Source organism: Dreissena polymorpha, chromosome 10 (genome assembly GCF_020536995.1).
Source record: "Dreissena polymorpha isolate Duluth1 chromosome 10, UMN_Dpol_1.0, whole genome shotgun sequence".
NCBI lineage: Eukaryota > Metazoa > Mollusca > Bivalvia > Myida > Dreissenidae > Dreissena > Dreissena polymorpha.
The window spans coordinates 89,615,409-89,629,525 of NC_068364.1; the positions used below are offsets into that span (position 1 = coordinate 89,615,409).

The 14,117-nt window shown below is 35.5% G+C and overlaps 1 protein-coding gene across 1 annotated transcript; it reads right to left on the minus strand.

Moving 5' to 3' along the window:
* Positions 1-377: 377 nt before the first annotated feature.
* On the minus strand, positions 378-12,944 carry LOC127849320 (craniofacial development protein 2-like). Its single transcript, XM_052382040.1, has 3 exons — positions 12,687-12,944; positions 8,702-8,817; positions 378-507 (listed from the first exon to the last, which is right to left on the minus strand). The coding sequence occupies exons 1-3, from the start codon at positions 12,942-12,944 to the stop codon at positions 378-380; spliced, it is 504 nt and encodes a 167-aa protein (XP_052238000.1).
* Positions 12,945-14,117: the final 1,173 nt, after the last annotated feature.

The window sequence follows — 14,117 nt, forward strand, 5'->3', positions numbered from 1 at the left end:
TCTAGTTCTTATCTGTTATTCGATTCGTCAAACATTTTTTGAAACCTGATATTTTGGGTTTGACTTTTTGCCGTTAATGTGGACTTTTGATTTCGCATGAATCTGTGTCTGAATCAGAATTGTTAAATTCTTTCTGTTGTACCTTATATGTTGGATCTTTCACATCGTCATCAAAGTCTGATTCATTTTCAGTACTACTTAACTGAAAAAATGCCCTTTTAGTTCTCAATTATCTCTTTTGAATAAGCTTCGCCAGAGGAATGTTTAAATCACTGTCAGAATCACTGTCCCCCTTTTTACATTGGCTCAATTGCATATTGCTTGACTTAAGTACTTTATAATTGGTTTCAATATCTGTAATCAATGGCTGATGAATACTATATATAGCCTTCTGTATCGATCTTGGTAGCCACAAACTTAAGTGTGGTTTCTTCTTCCATCTCATCACTGAATTGTTCGTCCAATATATTTGAAATCTCTTCCAAGTCTTCTTCTGATATTGCCATGCTGTAAAGAATGTTGTAGAACAGTTCTATGCACATATTGCTTCATATTTTAGGATGCTGATTGGTTTAAAAAAAAGATTCGGCCTTTAAAGACTCTTTGTTAAAATATAAGCACCATCACTTTGGCATGTTAAACTTGTATTTGAAAGAAAGTGAATAGATGCACAGCTTTTAACATGCTGTTCCAATTTTTCAATGTGTAATGAACTGCTTGAATGCTATAACCATAATATTATATATCTGCAATAAAATTTGTCACTAGTGAACATATTAAATGGCACTGAAGTCAGAGAGACATATACCTGTAATACAAGGATAAAATTGATAACTGCAAAATCTCAAAAAAGATAAGCAGTGATTTCTTCCTGCGCTTTCAAGTCCAAATTTAAAGCATTTTAGTATTTTAATGATAATAGACAGCTTTTACACACAAATCTAATACAAAAAAATCTTATCTTTTACTGTAAAAGTAGTTTTCTTTTAAAACATCTTCTTTCCATAAGAAAGAACTTTCAATGAGAGAGGTGTTGAAATAATTATATTATTTTACCATCTTAGTGGGAGAACAATGTCTTTTATCAACATTAACACCGGTAATGTCATATTTCTTCCTATCTAATTATCCATTAGCACAATAGTTTGTGTATTCCTGTTGATAAAACCAGATACAGTAATTTTTTTACAAGGTAAGGGCTTAATATTTTGTTTTTTACCTTGAGTAAGGGGCACCACTGGCTTATGTTTAAATGATTTAAGTTCACTAAAATCATTTTGGCACATGTATTTCCTCTCAATATGTATGAAAACATATTGTGCCCAAAAGACTTAAGTGCTATTAAAGCTTTGTTGCAGTCATGAAATGGATATAAAGAATTCTGGCATACACCTGATTTGTCGATATGAACTTAGTGCACCTTGGTTCTGTCGGATATACCATGTTGAATACAAGATATGATTCCAGGGAATAGTGCAAATTGAAGAGCATTGAAATAGCTTTCTATACGTGCAAAAAGTGAGTTTTGATAAAAAAGTGCACTTATCACGTTCTGGCTCTAACCCCTCGATTTGGTACGTGAATATACTGAATACCGTTAGGGCAATCGTGGTTACAAATTAAAATCCAGAGGGCGACAATGCGATAGTGCGATAGTACGATGGCGACAATGCGATAGTACGATGGCGACAATGCGATAGTTTCGAACTGTCGCAATCGTATTGTCGAACCGTCGTTATCGTATTATCGCATTCTCGCACTGTCACCATCGTATTGTCGCACTATCGTCATCGTACAATCGCACTATCGCATTGTCGCATTTTCGCCATCGTACTATCGCATTGTCGCCATCGTATTGTCGCACTGTCGCCATCGTACTATCGCATTGTTGCCATTGTACTATCGCGTTGTCGCATTGTCGCCATCGTACTATCGCATTGTCGCCATCGTACTGTCGCGTTGTCGCAATCGTACTATCGCATTGCCGCTATTGTACTATCGCACTATCGCATCGCCCTCTGGATTTAAATGTTTAACAACGTTGGCACTTACGGTATTCCGTAAATTCACGTACCAAATTTTCAGAGCGTTGATAACATTATTGAAAATATTCGGTTTTGGATGTGTTTTTGTTTTATCATAGGGTAAATTTGCATTTAACAAATTTTGCGATGATTCCGAGCGGGTTTCACTAGGGATTATTCTTTTTGTTCATATCATTGTATAATGGCAATAACGGTATTCCGTAACAAACGCTCTAGCATTTAGGTAGCACTATACAGTTTTTAGCCTTAGTTTCGAATTGGCAAGGGAGAAATTTCTAATAAATAGGGATACAATGAAACTGAGCAGCAATAATAGTGTTTTACAAGTTTAAAGTATCAGATTTGAGTGGTGGTGGTTTGAAATGCATGCTTAGTGAATTCGAAAATGTGTCCAGTGCATAGCCAGTGTCTCTGCTGTGCCGCCAAGGTCATGAAAGACGTACATGCTGGTTTCCAGCTCCGAAGGCTAATTTTGCCTGAATTTTAAAGGTGCCTCCACTCAACTGAATTTCTGTGAAAAACCACGTTGATGATACTAGGATCCTTCATTGTCGGTCAACTATCTGGTTAGTGATGCAGTAAAACAGACAGTGTTTAATGAGCTGGTATTTGCAGTTTGGTGGTAAATTTGTGTTGAAAATCACGGAAATGGCCGCCGAAGCGGGTGATATTCAGACCCCCAAATTGGCTGATTTTCCATTATAAAAATATAGAGCAAGTGGTTGCACCATGGCTATCCATGTATTTTTGGAAGACATACCCCCAACAATACGGAAGATATGTTTTGTATGATTTTAGGTGTAGACGTTGTGTCAGCTGTGAGGACGGACAGTGCCCCCACCCCGGCAGCCAGTAGCCGATTTGAGAAAAACTGTAGTGTGTCCCCTTAGTCATTCAAAGGCTGTAGTCTAGTAGGGTTACTTAAAAAGCACAAGCTTACTCATTCTGAAATGTTAAACAACACGAGAAGTACTTCGTGTTGTGCGATGTGCTTTTTTAATAAATAATTCCTGTTTTAACATTCGCATTTACATGCAGACAAGCGTTTCGTCACATACCTGTGGGTTTTACGCCATGGACCCGAATTCACAAATTCATTCTGTTACAAAAATGAAGAATGAAAAATGAAGAAAATATTATTTAAACAGTTATACTTGCAGAGTACATTAAATTTACAATTAGTCGCGGAATGTACTTATAACGACTATAAGTACACACTTTTGCATTATAACAAGTTAGGAAATACTCAAAAACTATAACCCGCCATTATATAACACTAAACGCATTGTCATCGGTTGTTAGTCTATTCTTCATTGTCTTAAAATGGGTTGGTGAATACATGCTTAGGTAACATTATAATCCGATTATCGTATATTCAATTTTAAAGCGTACACGACACGAGTTGTCTTGGGTCGAGCTGATACTTTTTATTTAAACTTAATGCAACACAACGTCCGCCGTCATACAAACACTGAAGGTGATACTGTAAGTATATGCATTGCATTAATTGATTAATTCAATGCAACTGACAAGAACCATGAGCTAACTATATTGGTCGCAGGCTATATGGATCGCCATAACTGACTTAGAATAATAGGTGTTTTCTTGTATTTATTGATATATGGATTATATAAACAAATCGAAAATAACCTCATTAAAGATAGTGAGTGAGGAAAACCATTGCAATATAAAGGGACAAAAATGAAAATTCAGATAAATATTAGAAGATGTATTTTGGTAACCGTCTGTCATTCTTTTGTAAAAGGCGATTGACAAAGCGCCTTTATATACATCACAACATTTCACATAATACACTGGTCCACGCCTTAAAACTGTCAATACATTTGTTGGGGCTTAAGCCGGTTTTAAGCCTCATCTTTTAATATGAACCTCGCATGTAGCCTAGAAATAATCGCTTTAAATTCACGTATACTTAAACATAAATCACATTTCACTGCAATTAAACAGCACTCAAAGAGAATAACACTTTTTAAGAACAAGTAGTTTTGTTAGTGGACAATCACCACCAAAGTAACATAACTGTTCTCAAGTTTTAAGTATTGAAGTAAGTACACCTATATATTATATCCTTTCAAAACAACTTACATTCGGAACCCATTATTTTTTAATTCTTATTTTAAAATGTTGATGGTGCAGCTCAGAAAGACGCCTAATTACAATGGTTAAAACTCGTTGTGTGCGAAATATAATTTTTTGATTGTGTTTAACAATGTCTTCATTTCTAAAGAGGCTGTTGCTGAAAGTGAATGTTGACTGTTTCAAATAAGTAATTCATAGAAGAAATATAACAAAAGCATAACCTATTGAAAAAATCGTCAAATATACATAATGATAACATTTGTTCTTTTCTTGGTCAATATAAAGACTATAAGTTTAAATACACCAAAGAACCAATATAAGGAAATCTTCGCACATATATAAACGTATATTATGTGATTCTATACTCATAAATACACGGTATTTCGTCTTAACCCGCCATTGAGAAAAAATGCAGCACTCAAGAAAGCAATAAATGACTCACTCATATTGGACTCCTTATTCTTCAGGTATGCTAAATTTGATTGGACGTATTTTCTCTTCCTTCTCATCTGATACCCATATAACTGTTAACATGAACGCCACAATAATTATTAGGAATCTTTGACCCGCTGTATTGACAATTAGCTCATACACAAAACGGCTTATGAAGATGTTTGATTAACCAACCTCAGTGTACATAGAATAGAATACGACTTCATCACGTACGTAGTTAATAAATTCTTTCAAATAATGAAATTGTGCCATAGACACGTATATATTATTCGTCTTTATTTATTTATAAATATGCAGTTATATTGACTGTCAGCTTTAGAACATTACAAATTTACATATTTATAGCCGTTTTATCATAATTTTTAAAGCATAAACTACTTAACTAATAATAAGTGTTATTATAATAAAAAAGAACATCATGATATAAGTAAAGCCTTATTGACAGTTTTGTTCTTAACACAGAAACATTTCAGCTCAATCGTTCTGTTATGTGCTATTTTCTTTATCTGGTTATTTTGATGTTATCTCAACGTGTTGGGTGCGGAAAAGGTTGCTTAACACAAACATACGCAGCAATCCAAATAACTATTTAATTAATATATATGGAGTATATATTAACGTCGAGCGCATTTTTCTCCGATTAAGAGAAGACAACAAAATAAAGCCTTAGTACTGCATTCAGTATATATAGAAAATGACTTGCCGAAATGGCTAGGTTTATTTGGCACTAGAGACTATCAATTGTTTCTTTTTATTATTGGTTGCTAAATAAGGGTAGTTGTCTATAGTTACAAGCGTCTATATTAAAATAAAAGAAAGTTTAATGCAATCATCTTAATAACATTAGAAATTAAATCGGGACTATCATGACGCGGTTTCATGTAAAATATAAACTATGAAAGCATAAGCAAGCATAATCAATTCACATAAACTTGTATCATCATCATAATGTTTTGATAAAAAAAACATTATTTCGCTTATTTGTTTATATTGTACAAACAATATAGTTTAAGTGCCCGTAATGAAGCCACGTTCAGCAAATAAACATAAATAATATATTATGTAATTCAAATAACATTGCAAAAAATAGTCGTAGTTTATTCAAAATTAATCGTTATTAATAGTACATATTGTTGTATTTTGGTCATAACTTTGTGTCTACAGGTTTCGTTTCTCAACTAACATTTGGGATAATGTGCTTTTTATGATGGGGCGTGCTATATTCAATTTGTCCTAAGATGTGCATGACACGCTTCCACTTTCGGCTAAAACACGGTATTAGTGCTGATAAAGGAATGTTCATGTTATATACATGAAAAAGAAACATTTAACAAGATATGAACCAATTTTAAAAATTGGTAAGCCTGACATATACTTTCTTGAAAATTTCAAGAGGTTAGTGTAACCCATTGTTAAGATATGCATGCAAACAAGTTATAAGAATGGCCATTTCACTCGAAAAAAGCTTTAATATAAAATAGAGTATTCTTTTAATATCATACTGAAATTATGCATTTATTGGTCTTGTTATATGCGGAATTTTATCCTGCAAATATTGCTTCTTGAATTAAAGAAATCGGTAAAATATTATAGCTTTTATAAGCAAAATACCGTCAGTAGTGTCCAGTTCTAAATGTTGTAGTGTCTGTAACCATTACAAGTTAATATGGCAATAATTTTGTTGTTTCATTATGGAAAAGTATAAATCCTACAACGGCTCACGTGTATCCATGTGATGTCCAAGTTGGCCGAAATTGGTGGTGCTATATTGTACAATTCAAAAAACCAGCAACTCAATAAAAAAAAGTTACAGACACTACACAAACCGGTATAAAAATGAAAGATAAAAGTATTGTTCTACATTAAAACATTGTTTTTCTCAATAGAAAGTTCCATCTTTTTTGATGTAATGTTGCATCATCTATTTAACTTGATCTGCCTAGGGGATACCCTAGGGTATACAATGAGCTTCATTGAAATGTTCTATCTAACATTTTAATTTTTTAAGTGAGAGAGACTACTCTCAGCACCAATACCGTGTTTTAGACGTTAACATTTGCAAAAGTCACTTTTATGTTAATTGGACGAAAATATTTACCTGCTAACTGCAGTATTTAATTACTTTTGAAATACCTTTCCACCGGATGAAGCGAATAAGAATTTTTTATCTCAACTGTGTATGCTTGTACACGTATCGATAGAGAAAATAGTACGTACAACTACGTGCATGTTATTCAACATAAATTATCAACACACTGTTTTGGGTGTTTTAAGTTCAAACAATAATAACGTTATCATAATTACGAATCGTCTTACATACACATTCAAAAACATATGCTTCTTTAGAAATGATTTTAATTTTCTGCGTAATACGTCTTAGAATATGCACACATCCGATAAAACAAATGGGATTAACAGTTTTTATTGCTGCAGTCGGTCCATACTAAAGCGGCTCGGGCTGCAAACACATATAACAATTCCAGTTTGTGTCAAAGTCCTACGAACTTTTCAATCACATTTTCTACAAAGTTTTTGCAGGAACGTTCATCGATATTATTTTTTGTCTTTCATAATCGAAGTATTGTATACTATGCTTTTTATTGCTAGTCGAGCATGCAACATACTCTGCTAATTCCATTTTGAAGTGCACTGTTATTAATATTTTTGCAACAGAAAATTAACAACAATCAAGCCAAAACAGGTATGTTTATTGTTGCTTAACTATTTTGTCATAATTTTAGTTCTTTATCGCGAGAAAATCTTTACATCGGCTTTAAATATATATACATATATGCCTTCGTATGCAATATACGCTTACAGGCACACGTTTGCGCCTACAGGCACACTTCTGCGCCTACATGCATACATGTGTTCATGTCGGCACATGTTGATGGTTCAAAGCCAGAACCCCGTATAGGAACATTTTGTCAACACTAGTTTATTTGCTCAATGGATGAAGATACAGATTGAGATGATCGCCAATTACGAGTGTTTTTTCATTATAGATATTGATAGATATTAAATGTCGTATCGGAAAGGAATTGAAATAAGTTCTATCATTTTACAGCATGTGCAAAGACAACAAATACTTTTTTCCACAACCAAGCATGTTAAAAAACATTATAGAGAGTTTTAGCAGTACTATGCACATATCTAATGTTTTCGGAATACTAGTTATAAAAACAAAGCAGGTGTTGCGAATGTGGTTTATGTCAGTAAACCGACCGACAGATAAATGTAAATTGGGGCTGATATCGATGTATCCAATTTCAACATAAGGAATGAATAGAAGGTACAGGCCACACATACAATGATGTACATGTACACATGCAAATATAAGCTGAAACAGCTTTTTGTGATATTTTTAATTAGCTCATGTAAATGCTTAAGAAATAAATCACATTTAATAATCATTTTAACGTTTAGTTATTTTGTTGATTTCAAGTTATGTATTTATACTTTGAATACGCTGAGCACTTAACCTTAAATATTTTTGAAGTTATAGGACGACATGCCATTCAATTTAAACATTTAATAATGTATGAACATATACCTTATAGTATACGCAATACAATAGTAAAGGTGGTCAAAGTGACATCAGAAGATGAATCTGTGGTGTTGTCACTTTTTACAAAGCATTCTAAATGATTTCCAAATGCATTACAAATATTGTAGAGCTTTGATGCAAGTACGCTTGTTGTTCTTATGTTCAAAATGTATAAAAAAAACATGCGTATTGAATACTTATCTAACATATTTGTTGTAAGAACAATATCAATGTTGGTGATATCACCACTTAATTCGGACAAATTCTTGACTATGTAATCTCATTAGAAGAAACAAATATGTTTTGCATGAGTACTCAATCATTTGTGAACAGCTGGCACCTGGTATCAGCGTACTGTTTACCTCAAGAATATGATATTCCTCTTAAAATATTTACATTGTCTTTCGAAAACTGTTTACACATGTAGTTATTGTACATGAGTTAAATTCCTCTGAAACTAATGCTAATTAATTTTATGCAAGCGTTGTTCATTGGCTTACCTTGTCATGGCGATATCGACCGATACGGAGAATGAGATTATCGAATGACTAAATACCAGCTAAGCATGACGCAGGAGCTCACCAGATCTTGTACAGTCTCTTTCGATCTCTGGCAGCCTTGGTCGGATCTGATATCTCTTAGGCCTTCTCTGCTTTTTTCTTCTGTCGCCGTCTGAATATTACCGATATATACTTAATTGAAAAAGAACATTTTACAGCAAAGTCTCATGTTCAATGTCCATACGTTGCCATTATGCTCTGATATGGAATAATTATGTTTGGTTAACAGCTTGTTTTATACCCTTTTGAACGAAAAGGTCGCACTTGCTAATACGCTTTGGACGCTGTTCCATTTCCATATTCTAACCATATAAACATGAAAAGAAAAGAAAATTTTATAAACATTTTTAACGCTTTCTACGCAGATTGAGGGTGTTCTGCCTTTTCCAGTAAACCCGGCGAGAACCGCCCTTGGTCTTGTTGAAACCATGGCCTTTACCAAGCACTCTTGATGACTTGCCAGCAGCTGTAAGGCCCCGCAATTCGTTTCTAAAACGTGCCAACCACTTGGTTAGTATTTGTTGAAGTATTTTAATTGCGTTCAAATTGTACTTAGCATCGCTAGTCCATCCGGGTGTGCAATAATTATTTAAGTTAAACGCCTATTCGAATAGTATTCTAGTAAAAAACTTAACAAATAATATTGCCACTTAAAATTAGGCACGCTTTTTATGTTTCCAGAGGATCCTGCTTAAGTCATGTTTATTGTTTTGGGAATTGTTGTGATAAGGGTATAATATTTAAATTTGTCGCTCTTATCATTATTCATTGATTCCTTTCTGTGTTTGAGAAAGTACTGTAAATCATCTGTGACATTCTGATAAATATGCGTAATATCGTATGTCATTACAGTTCTCGGCCCTTCCGACAATCAACTATAATTTTATAGTTGTATAGCTCCTTCAAGCTGACATCATTTTCGCTTCGTTTCTTAATGCTTTCATAGGCTAAATTTAATAAAACCACAAAAAATCCCTTATGACAACTTTTATGGCAAAATAATTTCATTGTTTTTGCCTTGCCTAATTTTCGGTGCATGACATAACTTGTGTTACGTGTAACTACAATCGCAAACACGACATCCGATTGACGTTCAAATCGGTTTCTAAATTGTAGAGTGTGCGTATTTAATTAAGTGTATATTGATCGACCGGTTAAAAACGTCTCGATATATGCAAATACGAGTTCATAGTTAAAGGCCGACTTATAAACCGTTATTTTTCAAATGAATATCAATGATGGTTCTTGTTGGTCTTCGTAAGTTTATTATTCTAAAAATTGATAAAATAAAATAAATATTATAAGATTAAAAATTAATAGAATACTTTTATATAAGAAAATATTCTCACATAACATATATACCTATTATTACAAAACTTAGTTATAGAAAATATATTTTATTCAATCATACACAGAATTATTATTATTAAATGTTTTGCAGTATAATATAAAATACATATTTTCTAAATATTGTAATAATGAGTGTATATGTTCTGTGAGTGAAGTTTCTAAATTTAAGAATTATATTAATTTTCAATAGATATGTGTTAATATTTTTTAATGTATATATAGTAATTACCAAAAATATTTATAATGATACATTATGATAAAATATGTATTTATAATTTCGAAAATTAACGTATTTATACATAATAATGTACGATGGACCTTTATTATCTTATAACAGCATTGAAACATCTATTAATAACTTCTGAAATACAATTTTTATAACAAAAATATTTATATATAATAATGTTGTTCATGTGGACCAGAATTAAGTAAATAACAGACAATATTGAGATAATGTATTTCATGCTTATTAGAATTACACACGCCCGGCAAGATTATTTACTGATACTATGATGCTGCTGTTAATGTTGTTCTTTTTGCTGGTGCTACTACTTCTACTACTTCTTTTGCCTCTACAACAACGACAATTACAACAACAACTGATAGTAGTAATACTGATACTATTTCTCCCTCTTAGTAGTTTTAAAACAAGTACCATTTCTTCGGCTTTAAGTGATATTATAATATGTTCCTTTAAATCTATTCTTATTTGTAGAGAAGGTCTAACAATAAAATAAAACCTTATGAACGCGAATCGTGTACGTACGGATTACCGTAAGGGCCATCGTGGTAACACATTTAAATCCAGAGGGCGACAATGCGATAGTGCGATAATACGATGGCGACAATCCGATAGTACGATGGCGACAATGCGATAGTACGATTGCGACAATGCGATAGTACGATCGCGACAGTGTGACAATACGATGACGACAGTGCGATAATACGATGACGACAGTACGACAACGCGATATTACGATGGCGACAATGCGATAATCATATCTTACTGTTGGCATCGTATCATCGCATTGCCGCCATCGTACTATCGCGTTATCGTACTATCGTCATCGTATTATCACATTGGCGCCATCGTACTATCGCAATGTTGCAATCGCACCGTCGCATTGTCGTCATCGTACTGTTGCATTGTCGTCTACCGCCTTCCGGTACACATACGCACACCGTATTTTTTCCAAGATGGAGCTACTTTTAAAAATACTTGTCAGTTCGGCATAACTTACATCAATACTCATTCTATAACCTAATAAGAATTTGATTTCATTATAACTGTTACCTCTTTCAAAGTACATCTTTATAAAGTCATCTATTTGTTTCTGCAATAAGAATAGTTTGTGTACCGGAAGGCGATAGTTTACATTGCGATAGTACGATGGCGACCTTGCGACAATGCGAAAGTGCAAAAATACAATGACAACAGTGCGACAATACGATGGCGACAGTGCGAAAGTACGATGGCGACAATGTGACATCACGCTGACGACAATGCGACAGTGCGACAATACAATTTCGACAGTGCGATAGTACGATGGCAACAATGCGATAATACGATGACGACAGTACGATGACTATCGCAGTGTCGCCATCGTACTATCGCGTTGTCGCCATCGTACTATCGCATTGTCGTCATCGTACAATCGGATTGTCGTCATCGTACTATCGCATTGTCGCCATCGTACTATCGCATTGTCGTCATCGTACTATCGGATTGTCGCCATCGTACTATCGCACTATCGTATTGACGCCCTCTGGATTTTAATGCGTAACCACGATGGCCCTAACGGTATTTCGTATGTACGACACTGTTTATTCATAGACTAAAAACCCTTAAGTCTGCAAATAGAAACTTAAACTAAGTTAATTTAGCCGATATCGAAAGTGTTTTCCAACTGCAGTAAGCACGCAGACTGCGAGCGAACAGTCTTTTCGTAACTAAGAAGTTGTCCCCCATTCGGGTAGGTATCACGAGTATCCCGGGTAAAAAGCGGTCCGTCTAAAATGCGTATATGACTCATATCCGTGAAAAGTGCGGATATGGACGAATACAGGCAATATTGACACCTTTTCTGCAATGTTTATTTCAATGTTTAATATAAAAAATATGTGTTAAATATGTAAGTACTGTCTCAAAATATAACAATTTAATAGACATTATTATTTTTCCAACTCTAAATTCATATCCGCGAACATGACGAAGTGCCAGAAGATTGTTTTAGGGCTACACACCACAATCAATATAACCTAGCCGACACCACATATGTTTTGTTGTATAAGTTTACATAATGTTTATATAATATACTGAATGTATTATCACTTCCTGTGGGTGTAAGACTTGGGGCCCAGTACTTCTTGGCATGTTGAAGTCACTGCTTCTTTCACGTTCTGCCACTTCTGCTCTATCGTCCCTTCTTCAAGCAGCTCTTCTAGGACCTGGAACTTGTTGGAGAGAGTGACCTTGAACTCTTCTTGCTTCCAGGTGTCTTTCAGAATGGCAGTGTTGTACCGTTGGCGTTGGTTGGGCCCCACTGTCCAACTCTTCTTCAGCTTTAGTTTCAATCGGGCGACAAGGAGATGATGGTCCGAAGCCACGTCTGCTCCTCGCTTGACACGTACATCCTTAAGAGAGCGACGAAAACTCCTTGCGATGCACAAGTGGTCAATCTGGTTCTCCGTTGACAGGTCTGGTGTCACCCAAGTTGCCTTGTGTATCCTTCTGTGGTGGAAAACACTTCCTCTGATGACCAGGTTACTTAAGGCGCACAGGTCGGCGAATCTCTCCCCGTTGTCGTTCATCTCGCCTAACCCTTGCTTTCCCATGATCTCCTCATATCCTCGGTTGTCACTGCCGATCTTGGCGTTGAAGTCATCCATTAGAATAATGATGTTTCTCTTTGGTCTGTCTTGTATGATGGTTGACAGTCTATTGTAGAAGTTGCCCTTCTCATCTTCTGTACTGTCGTTTGTTGGGGCGTATTACTGGATTATGTCCATGTTGATCCTCTTCTTCTTTGTAAGGAAAGAGGCCGTCATGATCCGAGTTCCGTGTGCCTCCCACCCGATGAGCGCTCTCTGTGCCGACTTGGAAAGCATTAGGGCTACTCCCTGGGTGTGTGCTGCATCCTCCTGCTCATGCCCCGAGAACAACAGTAACTCACCGGAAGTCAGACGCTTCTGCCCAGAGCCAGTCCATCTTGATTCACTGATCCCTAGGATGGTGAGGTAGAATTCCTCATCTCTGCGGCCACGTGTGCTGTCTTCCCGGTCTCATACATGGTTCGGATATTCCATGTACCGATGGTGGTAGTGGTCCTGGTGGTTATGATGGTCTTCGGTTTGATGGCTTCCAGTTGACACTGGCTTTCACCGTCCGGCGTCATACGTCCTCCAGCTGGAGGTCCACCTTCTCCAAGGTCCGTGATGTCTGTTGTTATTCTGTTTGGCGTTTCTGTAGCAATAAGGGTTCAACAGGGTAGGGTAGCTAGCCCTACTCCCAACCCTCCTCCTTTTTCAGCGCGGGCTTGGGACCGTCCTTGGTGACGTTGAAATATAGACAATACGATATCTAAATGTATAACACCATTAATCAGAGTATTGTCGTAATATGCCCTTGCACCAGGAATACATTTATAAGTTACAAGCATGAAAAGCATGACAAGCATGTAAGACTTCGGAAGATGTGTATTTCTGCCAACGCTATATGAAGTCATCGTGGCATTTTCAGATCAAGTTCCTGTTGTACACCCGTGCGAACACCAACTCGCCACAGAGCGTTAGTAAAACTTGTCAGGGCATACAGCAGTCGCATTTCTCAGGCACCAGAAAGACCAAGTTTAATATTCACGGGTACCGGAGTGGCCACAAAGATCAGTGATGGATCAATATTGCTCGGCCATACTGAAGAAGTGCTTTCACGTGCTTAAGTGTGAAAATCGACGGATCAAAGCGCTAATTTTATTTCGAGACCTCCCTTTAAGTTTTGTTTAGCAATATTTACTGAATTATGTAAATAATATTCTAACTAAAGCTAAATTAAGATTGTATAAA